This window comes from Aristolochia californica, unplaced genomic scaffold (genome assembly GCF_029961685.1).
Source record: "Aristolochia californica isolate CCGP_79_NKW_82.1479 unplaced genomic scaffold, dmAriCali1.0.hap1 SCAF_3, whole genome shotgun sequence".
Lineage (NCBI taxonomy): Eukaryota > Viridiplantae > Streptophyta > Magnoliopsida > Piperales > Aristolochiaceae > Aristolochia > Aristolochia californica.
The window spans coordinates 11,036,220-11,055,336 of record NW_027181992.1 but is presented as its reverse complement, the minus strand read 5'-3'; the positions used below and the strand labels follow the sequence as shown (position 1 = coordinate 11,055,336).

The following is a 19,117-nucleotide window of genomic DNA, read 5'->3' as shown; positions in this document are numbered from 1 at the left end:
ATTATAGGAAGAAACTTCAACGAAAGAATTCTAGAAACATTAGTCTTCTATTTATGTAAGATTCTAGTTTTCTCTATTTGCGAAGCATAAAAGCAACCAACGACCAACGACTTATTAGAAACAAGCAGAAAATGGTCAATCGGGAGAATGCTTTCTCCATTACAAGTAGAGGCTCAATGTACTTAATTTACAAAATCAATGAATTAGGAGAGAATTGACCCTTTTTAATTGCTTTACAAAACCTCCAGCAATGGTTTGAAATTAATTAGAAGCTTTGAAGTAAGAGAATATCCTTTGAAATGACTAGAGATCGATTAAATAGACAAAACTCCAATGTTATAAAAACTAATTATTGGCCATAAAAAGGACCTTTTGTCCTCATACAAAATCAGTCATGAGAAATAATAAATAAATGCTTAAAATTTATGGCATGAGCATCACAAATGTAAGTCACATAATTTGATGAATTATATACACTCCAAATCAAAACTCAAAAGATCAGTTCAACATGTTTTGTTGTTCAACTTGATCAATCAAAGATAATTTGGTTACTTCCAATAATCAATAAAGCCTGCTTAATCAAGTTGACTTCCAACACCTTTAAGAATTAAAAGACTCGATCAATCAAGTGGATTTGGTTAATCAACATGACTGATCCTCTAGAATCAAAACTTAATCGATTAATCGATCACTTCGATATGGTCAATTGATCAACCTTGTTGGTCCTTAAAACAAATTTGAAATCATGTTCACAAGTATATTATTAGTTTCTTTTCTTCTTCTTTTGTTATCATTAAAACTCAATCCCACAATAAGTATATTGTTGTAGTTTGAAATAAATTTCAGTCTTTGTTATTGAAAATTGCAATTAACTTTCTAAAGGCAGAACTTGATCAGTTTTTTTAATTCACAAGCAAAAGGCATCTGATAACACTGAAATCGGTATATGTCAACAATATAACTATTATAAGGGAGGGACAATCATAATTTTCATTATTGATTTTAAGATTTCATGGTTAGATTAAGATGATAGAGCTTTGAAGTATTTCTTTGGGGTTGAAACTGAAGGCACAATAATAGGAATTTACTTCTCAACTTAAATATGTCATGTCATCTCGTAAACCAAACAAACCAGGTATACCTTCATGCCTCTCTTGAATCATCAAGGGCACCTGTTGATGTTCTCCATCCTGTTCACCTGTTTTCTTGCATCACTGAACTAGGTATCTCTTAAGACGGTTGTAAACTGAACTTATACACATGAGGTGAAGGTATCATCACATCATGATAAAAGTGAGCTACCACTTTCAGTTGTCATCTGATTTGTGAAGATTATGAAGAATGTACAAGGATGCCGATGACAAGAATATGCAAACTGAGTAACTTAGAAGGTCAAGACCTGTAGTAATACTGACCATTTTGCTCCTCTCAAACATCTTTACCAAAAGAATCATCACAATGACATGACCCACTTTAGTTTTTAATTCGTCAAGTGAACTTATTTTCATCCACTTAGGCCTCTCCTGCATGCCACCATTAGAAAAAAAAGAAACAAAGGCAAATAAATCAACCTTTTTAATGCGTAATACGGCACAATGCATCAAATTACATTTCAAATGAGTGAAGAGTTTGGCATCCATGCTTGAATATTAAGAATCTTTGTTCCAATATTGTATTTTACCTTCAAAGCAAACATCCCAAACAAGGAAGAACCCTTGAGTGCACGATCCATATTGGAAGGGACATCAGATGAAGCGTTACTGATAAAAAGTCCATAAAGGCCCATACCAAATATTAACATGACAGTGCCAGCAAGATATACATCTGCATGTGAAAGTTAATATCAATTAATATCAAGAGGTGAATATTTTTAATGAATGAATGGCCAAATTTGCAGATATTTAAGATTTTTAGTCCTCTTGATCCTGTGTTCTGCATATCATGATTAGAAGATTTATCTCATTATTGATGTTTAAGGTGTAAGGATCTCCTTGTCTACACTGTTTTCGCACCAGTCTACCAGCCCCAGCCCTACTGCTGCCATCTCTTTTCATTTGGATGTATTTATCCTTCTCCTATTCCACTTGGATGTATATACTTCTACATCTTTCAAATGCACATAGTAGAACATCCTAAAGCAATATGCATGACCAGAAAACTACTAAAAACTAATCTTACCTGGAAAGCATAATTATCAACAAAATATTGTTAAAGAAAACCCATTTGGATTAGGTCTTTAAAAAGACATCAAATGTCTTCCTTTTTGAAAACTTTGAATGCTAATTTGGAAACTGAGTTGCTCAAATTCTTGTGCCTACAGCATGCTATGCATAAGTGTGTTTAAGACGAACGGGTATAAAAGGTTGTTGTTGTCCTCTTCAAAGATGGCTTCCACAGAGATCCACCCACCAACCAGCAGCAGTACAAGCATGCACAAGAATAATAAACAAGACAAAAGTAAAACAAAAACAGGGCAATTAATGAATACTCACCAATGGCCTCTACTAATCGCAGAACCATCTGCCCTGTGTGGACACCTTTGACACAACTGGTCCAGTAAACTTTGTATGCCTCATAAATGTAAACACAACCCTGTTCAGGGCAAGTAGAACATGTTTTACTTTTAATTTTTATACAATTGAATTGAATTGAATATGAACAGCTGTAAGAACTTACATTTAGAAAGCACAACAATGAGCCAGCCAATGAACCTCCAACAGCAAGAAGAGCCAAGAAGCGAAAGTCAAATATTACCTGCTTGATGGAATATAAGGAAGAATAACATTACATGATAGAAATGTACCATAATTTTATATAAATACACCTGGCCTTTCAAGACAACTTAACCAATTTCTATGTCCAATACTTCGTTAAATAGAAGGTATGCGATTTGAAGACAGTAGATAATTGGATACATTGACCTCGATATAGCCATTTTACTGAAAAGGAAAACAAGATAAAACCTAACTTTCAGACCCATATAAAATTCAAAATCCTGGCGTGAAATTAAAAGAGTTGATCTTAAAATTTGCATGAAGTCCCAAAAAAATTGGTCGCTGTATGACTTTTTCTCAGATCCTCCCAGAAGAAATTTCGTACAGATTTGCATGTATCAGTTTTATTACTTCCAATCTTTCACTATTTAGCGAGTCTCCTTCACCATATTCTCCACTCCACCTTCTATGCGATTCTAAGAAAAGTTATTTCTGCATTGTAACATATAGATCTTCGTGTTTGTGCGCATTTCCTTTTAATTTTCTGCTTCTCTGCGATATTTTATCTTTTCCCTTCTTCTTTAATTAGCCTTCTATCCTATTAAAATTCTAAATGTATAAACAGTTTTTTTTTTCTAATAACTTGACAAGCATGGAGCAAATACTAAGATAAACAGAGAGAGAGAGAGAGAGAGAGAGAGAGAGAGAGAGAGAGATAAAAAAATGGAGATCTACCAAGACATCCTACCCAGTAATTTTTATGAAAATTGAAACAGATTACCCTTTCAATAGTAGATTCCGTGGAGCGTGCAAGTCCCAGAACGGCACTACTGCTTGGATTTGGGATTACATATTTTGAACTTGTTTCTGGTTCGGCAACCGCATGTTCAGGAAAGGGCTTCTTTGCCGTGGTCTGATGAGTCGAGGACGTAATGCCTTCGGTAGAAGAATTAGAGGCACTGAGAGAAGCTACTGCGAGGCGAAAGCTGGTCCTGTACAGCACAAGTGGGCGGTGGCAGCGAACAATAAGAGGAAACGGAGACGCTAAGATTGAAGCCATGGAAAGAAGTTGAGGGTGCTGACACAGGAAGTGAAAGTGATTTTTGTTGTAGTAGTGGAAGAAGATTCTCAAAAGTTGAATGTTCCGCTCATAATCAAAGCATTTATCACTGGGATGACAACGATAACAGGGTTTTTTTATCAGATTCAGACAAGTGATTATCCCCGAAAAATCTGCATAAAATATCTGCAATCGCACCAAGTCACATCAGTTCAGACTTTAGAGTATTCGGACATCGTGATATACTGTATAAAGGGGTTACTTCACTTGTTCAGAAGCATAAACCCATAAAAAACAATTGTGTGGAAAATCGTAACCCGATGATTTCCCATCCAATTTCCTGGGGCTTTTGTTTCGGTCTTCATAAGAAGCTCAAGGTCTTACATTTTCCCAAAAGCCAATCAGTTAAAAAGAATAATGTTAGGTCTCAAAGTGTCGAGTGGCTAATGGCCTGGTAACATAAAGTAAATTAATTAATTAATTATATATAAATTTATCTATTTTTTAATTTTTTGACACAAGTACGTCTACTAAACAAAAATTTTAATTGTGGTTCACGATGACTCTTTTATATTACAACTCTTCTACCTGTCAACCCTTGCTCTCGAATTAAAAATTATATTATATTTTATCAAACAATATCTAATAAAAAAACCGAGTTCAAGATCCAGCTACAGCTCGTTTGAGTTAACGAGCCGAGCTAGATCGAATCAAGGTTCGGTTCAAAAATTCACGAGCCGGCTCATTAACGAGCTCGTGAGTCACGGGATCGGGATCAGGATCAGGATCAAGATCAGGAGCGGGAGTGAGAAGGGGGGGGGGGGCTAGTGTAAGGTGATAAGAGGTCCATTTAACTTTCCTAAGAAAATTTTAAAATATTTCGTGTAATTTTCTAGTAAGTTTCTAATAGTAATAGGATTTTATTTAAAGGTTTTTTTGAAAATATGTATCCTAGGAAAAACATTTCTAGTTTTTAATAGAATATAAATTTTCAATCAGGGGCATTAAGGAGAACATAGTAAATTTATGGCCAAATTCAAAAATTAAAAAATAAGCTAGACAACATTTGGGGTAAAAAAGATTAATATTGGTGGGTTCTAATCCATTATTAAGATTCAATCCCGAACCTCCCCTATCATTCTTTTTTTTAAAATGTATGCATAATTTGATAGATAATTTATTTGACATATATTTTATGTAGAGTATTAAATGTAGGTTAACCTAGAACTCGGCTAGAGCTCAAGCTCAAGCTCAAACTCTGTTAAAATTATTAGGTTCGAGCTCGATTACAATTTTAGGCTCGAGGCTAGGTCGGCTAGAGCTCGAGTTTGAAATCTTTAAATCAAACTCGGCTCGAACATAGGAAGGTTCAGACTCAGGTGGATTCGATACCACCCTTATGTCCAATTTTAAGTAGAGGTCATGCCCAATTTTATGTAAAATGTATGCCAAATTTTATGTTACATGTGTGTATAATTTTATATACAATTTATTTGACATGTATTTTTTGAAAATTTTAAATGTATGATGGAGCTCGAACTCGAGACATGTAACTTTTGAAAAGTTTTAAATGAATGTTGAAGCTCGAGCTCGGCTCAAACTCGATTAAAATTATTGGGTTCAAGCTCGATAACAATTTTAGGCTCGAGGCTAGGCTCGGATCGAGTTTGAGTTCGAAATATTTAAATCAAACTCAGCTCAAATATAGGCAAGTTCGGGCTCGGCTCGGCTCGATGCCACCCCTATCTACAATTTGATGTTATTACTTTGTGGGAGGTATTTTAATCAATTCGAGGAACAAGATAGAAGGTTGACAACCAAATGTAGTTACTATTTAAGAGGTTATTTAATCAATTGGAAGAATAAGAAACAGAGCGGGTGGTGGCTAGATCAAGTACTGAAATAATGTTTAGAGCCATAGTAGATTCGATTAGCAAACTTATGTAAATAAAATCAGTTCTAGTGGAGATGAGACTTTAAGTCAATGAGCTTATTGTCATGAAATGTGATAACCAAATAGTTATATTTATTACAATCTGGTGTTTCTTAAGAAAACTAAGGTTGATTGTCATTTTATCTGATACGTTGTCATGCAAAGGAAGATAGTTACGCCTTATGTAAGATTTTATGAATAAGTAGGAGATATTTTTACCATACACTCTATAATAATTCAGGAAAGTTAGATACTTATGCCCTACCTTGAGGAAAAGTGTTAGAAATAAGTTTCAAGGTTGTCCTTTCTCAGGGCAAGACAAACTATGTGCACATAATATAAACAAAGACCCCCTTGCCTTAGACCATTTCGAGGAATTTTGAGGCCACTGTAGAAGGGATCCTTTTTGCCATTTTTTACACCATTTTTTTAATCCCAATATAAAACACACAGGAGAACTCAGCTCTACCCTCTGCGGTGCTGTCATTTTTTCCATGGATTAAAAACTAGTCATGGAGGACAAACCAATAAAAAATACTTGAAAGAACTTCATCATTATCATTTATCATTCGAGCCTGGTACAAGAAACATATCTGTCTTATGAAAGGAAAAAGTGAAACTGATGATTCTCTTTCAAATTGTTACCCAAAAATCTCTATTCATCCCTCCTAGAATTGCCTACAAGTTAAAACAAACAAGAAATAGTCACTCTACAATAGTACATTTTGTCGAGCTTGACGGGAATGCAGTTCAGTCCTCAACAACACCCAGCAATTTCAGCAGACCAAATCTCTTCTGATGTCCTACAACGGACCAAATCTCTTCTGATGTCCTACAACGGACCAAATCTCTTCTGATGTCCTAGTGTCTCTTCTGATGTCCTACAGTGAACCAAATCTCTTATGATGGTTTGTAGCAAATAAATCTATGAAAATTGGTCTTTGAGCTTCAATTGACCACTTCGATCCAGCCATTAGTTTGAGGATCGTAAGCCATACTCATTTTTAAAGTTGTGCCCTACAAACAAACACAAAAATCTTTCCAAAAGGAGGTTAGAAAAATTGAATCTCTGCTAGAAGTTATAGTTTGTTGTATGCCTTGCAGTTTTGCAACTTAAGTCGAATAGGAATCAACAATGGTCTTTGCAATATACGAATGCTTGAGGGCACAAAAATGGGCATATTTACTTAATATATCCATGTTGACAAAATTCGCAGTCTTCCCTTTTGAAGGAAGAAGCCCTTTAATGAAATCCATCGATACATCTTCGGGGGACTTTGTCTAGGATTGGTAAGGGTTGCATGAGGCTTGTTGGTCTTGTAGTTTTGTATTTTATTTGTTGTCAAACATCGCAATTGGCCACATACGCCTTGACATCAACCTTGAGGACTGACCAAAAGAAAGCTTCACACCCCATGGTAAGTCTTTAGAATGCCTTCATGTCCAGCAGTAGCAGAGTTGTGCATTTCCTTAAGTATTATTTCTACCAAGGGTTTGTGAAGTGATGAAACCACTAGTTGGTTATGAAAGAAGAGTAATGAATCGACCTCCTTGTGGTAGGGCATTGTGGAGGGATCTCGGTTGAATTTTTGGAGTAATTCTTGCATGGTTGGATTCGTCGTATAAGATTTTTTGATATCCTTGTTAGAGTGGTTCCGTCCACTCTTGTTAGAGTTTGTGGTCAGAGTTAGGTACTTGGTTTTTCGCACCTTAAACGGCTAGTCTTTTCGGGTTGTATTGGCTAGGTATCTCACTCAGAACTCCGAAGTTAAGCGAGTTTTGGCAAGAGTAAGTAATTCTAGGATGGGTGACCTCTTGGGAAGTACTCTTGCCAAGGACTTTAACATGGTATCAGAGCTAGGCACGCCATGGCCCGCATTCATATCCCGTGAGAAGTGGCTCTAGAATGGGCAGGGTGGGTGTTAGAGTGGTTTCGTCCACTCTTGTTAGAGTTTGTGGCCTGATTTTGGTACTTGGCTTTCCGCACCTTAAACGGTTAGTCTTTTTGGGTTGTATTGGCTAGGTATCTGACTCAGAACTCCGAAGTTAAGCGAGCTTGGGCAAGAGTAATTCTAGGATGGGTGACCTCCTGGGAAGTACTCTTGCATAGGACTTTAACATGGTATCAGAGCTAGGCACGCCACGGCCCACGTTCGTATCCCGTGAGAAGCGACTCCAGAATGGGTGGGGTGGGTGTCAGAGTGGTTCCGTCCACTCTTGTTAGAGTTTGCAGTCTGAGTTAGGTACTTGGCTTTCTGCACCTTAAAACGGCTAGTCTTTTCGGGTTGTATTGGCTAGGTATCTGACTTAAAACTCCGAAGTTAAGCGAGTTTGGGCAAGAGTAATTCTAGGATGGGTGACCTTCTGCCTAGGACTTTAACATGGTATCAGAGCTAGGCACGCCATGGCCCTCGTTCGTATCCCGTGAGAAGCGGCTCCAGAATGGGTAGGGTGGGTGTCAAAGTGGTTCCGTCCACTCTTGTTAGAGTTTGTGGTCTGAGTTAGGTACTTGGTTTTCCGCACCTTAAACGGTTAGTCTTTCGGGTTGTATTGGCTAGGTATTTGACTCAGAACTCAGAAGTTAAGCGAGCTTGGGTAAGAGTAATTCTAGGAAGGGTGACCTCCTGAGAAGTACTCTTGCCTAGGACTTTAACAATCCTATAATAGTAAAGGAACAAAAGCTCTGAGATAGTGGAGAGTAGTGTCATACTGATAGGAGAGACTTTATCCATTGTGTATTCGCTTCCTTTTTATAGATAATTTCAAATATGTAGCCCATTATTTTGACCAGCCATTGTTGTTGCATTGAAGTAGTAATTCATTGCTGTCAGTTTGATCCTTGAACCTTCTCCCAATTAAATAGGGTCCTTGAACTAGGGCATAGTTCTCTTTTTCATAAATGGACTAAAAGATCATCCTACCCTTCAGAGGTTGACTATATTTAGAAATTGGTTGTCCATCATGCACAAAGACTGCCCCAAAGAGTTTCAAATTTTTTGGTATGGCCAATATACGAGCAATGTAAATTGCAGAGGACTCAATAGCTAACCGAGTTATACAAAGGAGGCGCATTGAGTCATAGATTTAATATTTTTCTTTCCATATTGTTTTACATTCATTTTTTATGCATTATTTAAGTTAAAATTGCCATAGGGGCAGAATTGTAACTATTAACCCTAAAACTATGGTTGGCGTCAACCCTACTTAGAGGGCAAGGAGAATGGGAAAAAGGGCAAGCATTGAATTAGGTTAAACAGGGTTTCGAGTTCTCCTTGACGAGCTCTAGGGTTGGAGGTCTCCTTGATGAGCTCTAGGTTCAGATTCCCTCTTGAATCTGAATTTCCCTCTTCCCTATTTTGATTTATGTTTACCTTGCTCCATACCAAAGAGAAGAGGGGAATTTCTATCCCTTTTCCTAGCTCAATCAAAGGCTTCAGCCTCCCATCCATCCACAACAGTCATAAAGGGGTTTTCTCCCTCTTTCTGAGCTAGGTTTGAGGCTTCTCAATCACCATACCACGAGTAGCCAAAATTCAGAGGTTCTCAGCCTCAGGGCCAGCAAGAAACAAGGTTAGGAACCCCTAACCTCTGATATAAGGACTGCCAAGTTAGAGGCTTTTCAGCCCCTAACCCGAGCAACAGCAGAGAGGGTTTTAAACCCTCTCTGACCATGAGAAAAAAGGGACCTTTCCATTCCTGTCCGAGCAGCAACAGCAAGGGCTCTCTGCCCTTACCGAGAACAGTAGCCTAGCCCCACAAAGGAGGTTGCTTTTCTCCTAACCGAGAATAGACCAAAGAAAGGAGACTCCTTTTCCATCCTTACCGAGAGCAGCAACTCTATTACAGTGTTGGATTCACAAATCCCACGCTGAGTTACTCGATCCATGGCTAGGGACCATAACATATATTTTTAGTTGGAGACTCACAAAAGCTATTTTACCATCATCATCCCATATAACTACATCTTTTTTAGTAAGATAGTCAAAGCTCGAGCAATTGTGGCATAATCTTTGATAAATAGCGATAATATCTAGTTAGACCTAAGAACCTTCAAAGTTGTTTCAAAGTTTTGGGTATGGGCCAATCTAATATTGCTTGAATCTTATCTTGTTCAATTAGATACCTTCTTGAGAGACCACATATCCCAAATAGTGGATCAGTGAAACAAAATGCACTTACTTATTTTGACATAGAGGTGGTGGTATTGAAGTATGCTCAAGACCTTAAGAAGATGATGTAGATGTTCCCCAAATTTTTTACTCTAAACCAATATGTCATAAAAAATACTAACACAAATTTCCACAAGAATGGTTAGAACACATCATTCATCATACTGTGAAAGGAAGTTGGGTCATAGGTTGGGCCAATGGGCATTACCAAAAACTCATATTGTTCATTGTGAATTTAAAAGTCGGTTCTCGATGTCACTATCAACTACTTGGATTTGATGACAACCCAAGCAAACATCTAGTTTACACTCAATTCATCAAGTAAGTCAATAATAATAGGAATCATGTACTTATCTTTTACAGTAATGTTGTTAAGGGAATGGCAGTCTACACAAAACCTCCATGATTCAATCTTTATTTTTCACCAATAGCATAGTGGAGGAGTAAGGATCATTACTTGGTTTGATGATACCTTCTTGAAGCATTTCCTTGACCAACATTTCAATTTCACCCTTTAGAACATGTGGGCAGCAATAGGGTCATGTGCTCGTGGGGGATACCTGGTTGAATTGGGATCTAGTGGTCTAGGAGCCACCTTGACGTTACACCTTTTGGTTTAAAGAAAACATCTTGAAAGATAGTAAGTAGAGATTGCCACATGGATATTTCTTTTTAAAGAGAGATCTGAAATTTTCTCCATCTTTAAGTCCTTCATTCTATGGTGGTCACTCAATTTGGTCAAAAAATAAAAGTATTTCGCTCTGATAATGCCAAAGAATATCTCTCTAGTGACCTTGACTCTTTTTTGTCAAGAAAATGGCATTATCCATCAGACGTCTTGTATCTACACCCCTCAACAAAATGGTGTAGTAGAACGGAAGAACCGTCATCTACTAGAGGTAGCTCACGGCTTATTATATACCATGAAAGTACCAAACTTCTAATAGCAACATGCCATACTTACTATGTGTTTTCTTATTAATGGGATACCCTCATTCATTCTCGGTCATATATCCCCATATTCATTATTGTTTCCAAATGATAACCCTTTTTTGCTTCCCTAGAAAGTCTTCGAGTGTACAAGTTTTGTTCATGTTTCATCACCACAGGAAAATAAACTTGATCCAAAATTTGTCTAGTGTATCTTCTTAGAATACTCTCATAGTAGAAGGGTTATATTTGCTATAATCCTACTCTCCAAAGGTCACTTGTGGGTCTTTCCTCTGTACAAGCCTCTCCTCCATTGGTTAGGCCTCGTGTTACAGAAACTCCTCAACCCCCTGAAGCATTGGCCGATACCACCCCTACGGAGCTTACGGATTCCATTGAGGTAAGTCCATCTCCTCCTATTACATTTGGACTACAATAAGATACTTGACCTATTGCCTTAAGGAAATGTTGGAAGATAGGCCCAAACGCACACGACCAAGGAAGACCCATATATCCAAGTGTGTTGGAAGATAGCTCCAAACCCATAAAACCAGGGCCCGCACATCCAAGAGATGTGGAAGATGGGCTCAAGGCCCATAGACTAAGGAGAAGTCCCAGGCCCATACAATTATGGCATGATGAGTTCTTACACAATAAGAAGTCTTATAGAGCTAAAATTATTATGGAAGCAAGTCTCACAGAAGAGTTTCAGTTTAAAGGCGTTTTAGTCATGTTAGTCTTCTATTTATTTCGGGTTAGTTAATTATGCATGCTAGGACTTATCTTTAAGTGTTAGAGTTTAGGTGTAATTGGGACAAAGGTAGTTTAATTGTAATTGGACTCTACTACTTTCCTCTATTATAAATAGAGGTTCATGTACTCTGATTATAACAAGTTAATGAAGTATTTCTCTTTTCCATAAATTCAATAGGAAAAATCCCCGAACTTGCACTAGGCCCTCTACTTCTCACCCCATATCCAATTTTGTGTCCCACCGTCGTTAGTCTTCTTCGTATTGTAAATTTCCTGCCTCTATTTCCTCCATATATGCATCACAATCCTATCAGGAGGCTTTGAGGCATCCGAGATGGAAGGAGGCAATCGAATAAGAAATGCAGGAACCATATGAGAATCAGACATGGGCTATAGTTCCTATTCCTTCAATTAAGAACCCCATGGGCTTTAAGTGGGTATATATGGTTAAACATGTTAAAACTTAGGATTCCATGATGTATAATCACAATAGAAGAGGATTAAGGGGTGAGAAGAAGAAGAAGAATTGTAGAGATAGGTTTCAGGAGGAAAAGATGAAGAAGAGTGACGATTTTGGAGAAAAAAAGAGGAAGATTAGGGTAATGGACTTGTCCAAACCCTCCCCCTTAAATTGTATTTATAGATACCAAAAGTACTAATATTACAAAAATACCCTTCACCCTAGTAAGAGTGAATAAGATATATAAATCATAAACTAATTACACCAATTCATTTTATGAGATTACTCATTATTTACCATCATGCCACCATTGTGTGGGCATGTGGGTTTTTTCATTGGTTTGTGGGCTTGAGACCATCTTCTACCTTTCTTGGATGTGTGGGCTTTTCTTGGCCTTGTGGCTTTAGCCCATCTTCCACACACTTGGACTTGTGGGCCTTCCGTGTGGGTTTGGGCCCACCTTCCAACACTCCCCCTCAAGTTGGGTGTCAGAAAACAACATAAATGCCCAACTTGTTGCAAATTGTGTATAGGATCTCCTCGTATAAAATGATAGTCTACCATATCTTCCAACACTCTCCCTAAAACTGGTGGTGGTCTCTTTGTTCTTTTCCAAGAGACCTAGCTGACATAATAATGGTGAGAGAAAAAACCACTCCTAGTCGTAAGACAAAGTTCTATACTCCAATCAAAGGGTCATAGTAAATAATACTATCCGCTCAATTTCAAAGGTAGAAAGGTAGCACTTCACTAGGGCACAGAGTCTACCCACTTTCTCAGGGTAGCTAAAAAAATACCTCTTGGGTGAATAATAGACTTGACTCACGCTGGATGTAGGGAACACTCTTATCTTCTATATGTACTGAGTCTATAGGCATTGCTCAGCAGTGTAGTTATAAACTTCTCTATCACGGTGTATGAACACTGGGCACCGACTCTCAAAAGGTAAGAGTCAAACTGCCAAATAAGGGGGTAAAAGGTAATCGCCGGAAGATAGTATTATGGGGCTACCATGTGCTTTCTTCTTCATCTCAATAATTAATGCTAACAACAATTAGAACCGAGAAGTCCTTCTTCAATAATAATGACTCAATCAAAGAAATACAAGACCAACAACGGAAATGGGCATGGGCCCACATAACACATACCAAATAATGAAAGTTCTTAATAGGGACACATGAAATAATCCGCAGTGAGTCCATCATTGAATAATATGTTACTCAAGGGAAGATAAGGAAAATGTATTGGTTGAATAAGTCTATTTATGGCCTTAAACAGAGTCCCAAAGCATATATTGAATTTTTTTGCTAAATGCTTATAAAGTTTAGATTCTTTAGGAGCCATTATGATCATTTTATTTCTGTCGTACGGAGACAGTTAGGTGTTGTGGCTTTAGTTGTATGCATAGATGATGTTGAACTATCTTAGAGTGACTATAAAGGAATTCAAAAAAAAGTATGTTAGGGACATGTTAGAGGAGTGTGGATTATTGGGTGTCTATCCTGTAGAAATAGCCGTGGAAGTTAAAATTCAATATCCTTTAGTTGTATGCTACGGATACATGCATTTCCTTTGCAGTAGAGTAGTTAGTTTGCGGTGCTGTTATTTTTTCCATGGGTTAAAAACCAGTCGTGGAAGAGGAACCAAAAAAAAAAAATACCTTTTAAGAATTTCATCGTTATCATTTATCGTTTGAGCCTGATACAAGAAATATATTTGCAAAACTGATGATTCTCTTTGAAATTGTTATCCAACATCTCTAATCATCCCTCCCAGAATTGAAATATAACCTGCCTACAAGTTAAAACAATCGAGAGAGTCACTCTACAATAGTACATTTTGTCAAGCTCGACGGGAATGCAGTTCGGTCCTCACCAGTACCCAGCAATTCCAGCAAAAATCCCTACAGAAATAATGATCCACCAAATCTCTTTTTGGATGCACAATTGGTTTTTGAGGCACTGGAGAGAATATGCGAACATTACGTTCAACCCACCACCTTTTTCCTGATAACCCTCTTTCTTCTCGGTTTTGGAGGTGATGTGGAATCCCCATTGTCGCCTTGTTTGATACCCAACAGTCCTAGCCCCGATACGAGAGCCTTTTTTGAGATGAACCAATTTGAAGATGGTTGTGTCCTAGTATCTTCCGATGCTTTGTTGTAAGCCCTCATTAAGTTACCAGATTCGACCAGTGGATCCGCCCCCACCCCGAGCCAAACAAGCCTTGATGTTTCTCCTAGTTGAACATTCAAAAGCCTGCAAACAAAATCATTGTGTAAAAGGATTTTGAGAGAAACATGAGGACAAAAACATTTAATGGAAGAGCAGGGGTGTGTATGTTTGGTGATGAATAGGAAAATGCATTGGAAATGAGATTTCTTAATATTAGATTTTATAGACCCTAATCTCATTAGGGATTTCTTTCTTTGATACATCAAACTTCAACAAAAAGTGATGCAAAAGATAGATGAGTTTGGTCTCTCTGAATTTGAGATTTTTAAAATTAATTACCACCCAATGGCAATTCACATCTCTTCCACATATTGTCCCAACTCCTTTCTAAAACAAAAAGACAGAATTTAAGAGTCCATCTCTCTTGAATAAATTCCACAAAAGTCAAGGATTTTTTATTTTGAAATATAATAAACTAAAAATGCATATTCCAGTAATAGAACTTAAGCAAATGTCCCAGTTGAAAAATTCAACAGAGACTAATACGATATTTAAAGCCATAAGGGTGTACAAACTCTTCCCACAGCATTCAGAACGATGAAACAACAACAACAACAACAACAGTTCAGAGAGAGCAGGTACCTGAGTGCTGTGCTGAAAAATATGACAACACCTAACACATCAAAGTGGTTGATCATTGCTCTGTCTAGTCCACATAATAATTGATAGCGCAGGTTTGCATAAAGTCCCAGGAAAGCTCCATACCCAAGAGCATTGGAGCTCACACTCGGCATTGTTACTGATAACCTGACAAAAAAGCAAAATAATGAAGGTTCAATATCAGCTCCAGAAACAGTCGATCTTATTAAAGAATTTTTGAAGAGTGGTTCTCACGAGAAATCAAACACTTGCCTTTTTATTCACAGTAAGATGTAGATAAAATTAAAACAATAGGAAAAAATTACTCGGACAAGTAGCAAATTAAGTTACCATTATCTTGTTTTCCTTCAAGTGGAATTTTCTTACGTCAGCAGAAATATACAGCTTGGAGTAACAGAGCCAACTGACAAAGGGAATGAATCAGAATGAACAACACAAAATGTTGTGTTACCTTCCTTCCTTTTTTGAGGCAGAAAACTTTGACAAAGCACCTTGAACAGCTCCAGCAGTTACACCTACCATGCAAAGCTGTGCAGCCTTGTAAAAGAAAGAGTGGATTCTTTTCTGCAAATCAAATTCTCGAAGTGGATAGCTCTTCTCAAATAGGTTGTTGGGAAGCTTTTGTAAGGTATTTTGGAGATCAAACCGAAATGTGTTTCCATATGAACGACGTGGAGCTAATGACCAAACTACAATGGCATTGCAGACAGATACTGTCAGCACATTTATTAGTGCCAGATCCCATTCCTTCTTTATCCTGTGGAAAGTAATAAGAACAAAATAAGATTCCCAATAGAGAATAAGTGCAAATTCTTTTCTTTAAGCAGCAAAATGAAATACCTTTCTTTGCGCGTTGTCAACTCCCACCAAGCTGTACAACCAACAGTTGCTACCTGTTCTAGGCATAACTTATATAAGAAACAAGGATCTGCAATCATCCTGCATCAACAATGACATATTACAAGAAAAAAATTTAGAAAAAATCAAGACTGATAGCAACTAACATGAAGCAAGAATAGAAAGACATTAATTCTATACTGGAGAACTCCTGGAAATTAGGGAATACTCATATTGACACTTAAATTTCATTTTCTTTTCACTTTTTCCATCTTAATGGCCCCAGTCTATGAATTTAATTTCAACATATTGCTTTTTTTATTCTTGGTTTAAATCTTTCAACAGATGATTTCTGTGAATCCTCCTTCACATTTTAAATAAGAACCTGTATGTCAAAAAATTGAACAGCATAAGTAAATCAAAGAGCCTCATAATATGTAGCATTTTTGGCAGTCTTAAGCCTCAAATCAGTTTTCTGTGTTCCACAGAGTGCAGTCATTGCATATCTGCAGAACTAAAAAAAGGAAGAAACTAAAAAAATAAAGAAAAAAAAAGAAGAATGGAAGAAATATCGGAAGGAAAAAAACGGCGAGAAAAGATAATAAAAGAAACATTAGACGGTCGTGAAGACAAAAAGAAAAAAGAAAAAAGAAAAAAAGAACATGGGTAGGGGAAGAAAGAAACATAGCAGTGGAGCTCTGCATTCGGCGAGAAGAAAAAAAACACGAAAAAGATGAAAATTACAAAAAAAAAAAAATGAAAAGAAGAGTGGAAGAAATTAAGATCGAGAGAAAAAGAAGGGAGACAGAGAAACGGAAGAGTAGAGAAGAATTAAAAAAAAAAGACTCTCTACCATAGCGGTTCTGATTTTCTGGAGGAGGCCGCGCCAGGGGTTGAGACCCATTTCTTGCAACGCCTAGAAAGAACTCAACGCCGACTTCTTTTCTTCTCGCTGTCCTCGTGCTTCCATGCCAAGGGGGCGAATTGCGACCATTGCATTAAACTCAGTACGACGAAAAGTGGGGATGAGAGACATTGTATTCGGCTTCCTTCTTTCACGGTGGGTTCAAAGATAAAGAAAAGAGATCGAATAGATAAGAATCAAAAGAGCAATAAGAAAACAAAACAGAATTAAATGGACGGAAAGATGGGAAAGATAGAAATGCAGGGGCGGGAAATCCATGGTCGAAGAGTATTCGGGGAGTTCAAAACCTGGCACCGAGAGCGTCCCCTTCCAGAAGCCTTTTCACCAGGAAGTTCTGGCCTTCTGGAGGAGGCTGCTACCGGCGCAAGGTGTTGAGCCCGATTTCTCGGTGCCTTCAGGGTGTTCTTGGTGAAGAAAGAGACGAATGGAACAGTGTAGAGGGGGTTATTGCTTTTTATAGATAAATTACTCGGTTACGAATTCCGGACTCGACACTATCAGCCGGATCCAATTACTACGATGTCACAATTATTAATAAAAACCATTTTATTGGAAAAACTCATGCAAGAATTTTCATGCATTAAGTATTGGCTTGGATTAAAAATAGAATTTTTACATTAAAACTTATTAATGTATTTCATGCATTAAATAATAAAATAAATTAACCCTTTTTTGCTTCCTCTATCCAAAATAGGCTTCATAACTTCGTTACACAATTAATGATTTATAATTAGTGGTAAGAGCGTACCAAATAAATTAATTAATTGAATTTTAATATGACATAACAAACTTGACATGTATTTTTTAACACGACTAAAATTTAATTATGACTGATGCAATCAGATAACTTTAAATGTAGAATAGTTATTCAACTTTTAAAATAAATAAAAATTTAAAATATTTTAAAAAATAAAATGAGGGATTATTGTGGGTGTAGTTAGGGGTGGCATCGAGCCGAGTCGAGTTCGAACCTGCTTATGTTCGAGCCGAGTTTGAATGAAATATTTTGAACTCGAGCTCAAGTCAAGCCCAATAATTTTAACTGAGTTTGAGCTCCAACATACATTTAAAACTTTTCTGATACAAGGAGTGACCCTTCTTCCCTAACTTATATAAGTTACTTGGTAAATCAGGTTGATCAATCAGGTTTTGATCATTCTCAAAGTTTTTATTTTGATCATCCACAATTTTGGGTTTGATAACAATTCTATAAAATTAAATAGCACTAAAATATTAAAATAATTAATAAATATTATATATTGAATCATTAAAAAAGTATTCCATAAGTAACCTCTAATAGTGATTAAATATTTAATATGCAATTTTTTAAAAGCACATATTACTTTTTAAAAGTCTATAACCACAAAATTTTGAAACATATAATCATTGTAAAAAATTAATACAAAAAAGAAATATGTAAAACAAATTCTCATACAGAAATCATGCAAAAAACAAAAAAACTTATGGGGAATAAACTAACCTGAGCGACAAAGTGAATTCATGGCTCTAGTACATAAGTTCTCGAATCTCTCCAGACTCCTAGATCTCCCCACTATCATCCTAGGAAAAAAAGTGTCATGTTCATCACCTTATATGATGCTACTTCTCCTTCGTCGACATCTTTGGTACTTGTTGTTGAAGAAAATTATGAGAGAGTTTTACATGACTCTCAAAGTAAGAAGTCTGACAGTGCCTGAATTAATATGGTAGAGTCTTACATGTGTCTCGCGGGAGGAAACCTCATAGAAGTGTCTTTGTTAAAGGTATTTTAGTTATGTTAGTCAGGATTTACTATTAAGTATTAGACTTCAAGAGTAACTGGGACAAGGGTGGTTTCATTGTAATATGATTCTACATGTTTTCTCTATTATAAATAAAGGTTCATTTTACTCAATTATATTCAACTCAATGAATTATTTTGTTCTTCTAGAATTCAACATGATATTAGAGCAAAATATATGAGGTAACCTCGCTAAAAACAAGATGTTTCCTTTTTTCTTTGATATATATTTCTTCTTGTTAGCTTGGTTTTAATTTTTGCCATTTAAATTTCTAGAGTTTTTTTCTTAGCCCCAGAATTTTCTATCTTTGTTATATACCTCCCATTAATTTCTTTGGTTCGTTTTATTTTTTTAATTATCCTATTAGTGAATTATTTTCTATGTTGTTCTGAAGTTGAACCATTATGAATCCTTAGATGTAGGAAAAAGTGTGATAGTTGTAAACTGCCCATCAGTTTCAACTTCTCCTCTTTTAATGCTAAAGAGTTTAGAGAAGTTGGTATGTGAAGTTTTTTCACGTTGAAGAGAAAAAGGATTTGGTCTAGCAAAGCTATATGTGTTCTCCATCAATCGGACATTGGATAGACTAGACAAGTTTTCTGGAAATTCATAGAATCTGTCTGCCATGGCTGGAGGTATGTTTGAATCTGGACTTCTGCTTTTCAGTTTTTATGAATTATAAATTTCGCTATCATTTGGTATCCCAGCAAAATTCCTGGTC

General features: G+C 36.7%; 2 protein-coding genes across 2 annotated transcripts; both read right to left on the bottom strand.

Moving 5' to 3' along the window:
• Nucleotides 1–1,063: 1,063 nt before the first annotated feature.
• Nucleotides 1,064–3,992, bottom strand: LOC137960183 (uncharacterized). The gene is made up of 5 exons (XM_068807702.1): nt 3,496–3,992; nt 2,677–2,754; nt 2,493–2,592; nt 1,682–1,824; nt 1,064–1,523 (listed from the first exon to the last, which is right to left on the bottom strand). The coding sequence occupies exons 1-5, from the start codon at nt 3,772–3,774 to the stop codon at nt 1,308–1,310; spliced, it is 816 nt and encodes a 271-aa protein (XP_068663803.1). The 5' UTR covers nt 3,775–3,992; the 3' UTR covers nt 1,064–1,307.
• Nucleotides 3,993–13,691: 9,699 nt separating this feature from the next.
• On the bottom strand, nt 13,692–16,726 carry LOC137959341 (protein RETICULATA-RELATED 1, chloroplastic-like). The gene is made up of 5 exons (XM_068806745.1): nt 16,629–16,726; nt 15,694–15,792; nt 15,305–15,610; nt 14,836–15,000; nt 13,692–14,277 (listed from the first exon to the last, which is right to left on the bottom strand). Exons 1-5 carry the CDS (start codon nt 16,724–16,726, stop codon nt 14,007–14,009), a joined length of 939 nt encoding a protein of 312 aa, XP_068662846.1. The 3' UTR covers nt 13,692–14,006.
• Nucleotides 16,727–19,117: the final 2,391 nt, after the last annotated feature.

What these genes read in the sequence shown, in the direction of transcription:
- LOC137959341 (XM_068806745.1), bottom strand. Translation starts at nt 16,726, where the DNA reads ATGTCTCTCATCCCCACTTTTCGTCGTACTGAGTTTAATGCAATGGTC. An exon ending in GGACAGCGAGAAGAAAAGAA is followed by an intron (nt 15,793 to 16,628) that starts GTCGGCGTTGAG and finishes TTGTTGATGCAG; the next exon opens with GATGATTGCAGATCCTTGTT. An exon ending in TTGACAACGCGCAAAGAAAG is followed by an intron (nt 15,611 to 15,693) that starts GTATTTCATTTT and finishes TACTTTCCACAG; the next exon opens with GATAAAGAAGGAATGGGATC.
- LOC137960183 (XM_068807702.1), bottom strand. Translation starts at nt 3,774, where the DNA reads ATGGCTTCAATCTTAGCGTCTCCGTTTCCTCTTATTGTTCGCTGCCAC. An exon ending in GCGATTAGTAGAGGCCATTG is followed by an intron (nt 1,825 to 2,492) that starts GTGAGTATTCAT and finishes TTTCACATGCAG; the next exon opens with ATGTATATCTTGCTGGCACT. An exon ending in TTGGGATGTTTGCTTTGAAG is followed by an intron (nt 1,524 to 1,681) that starts GTAAAATACAAT and finishes GGTGGCATGCAG; the next exon opens with GAGAGGCCTAAGTGGATGAA.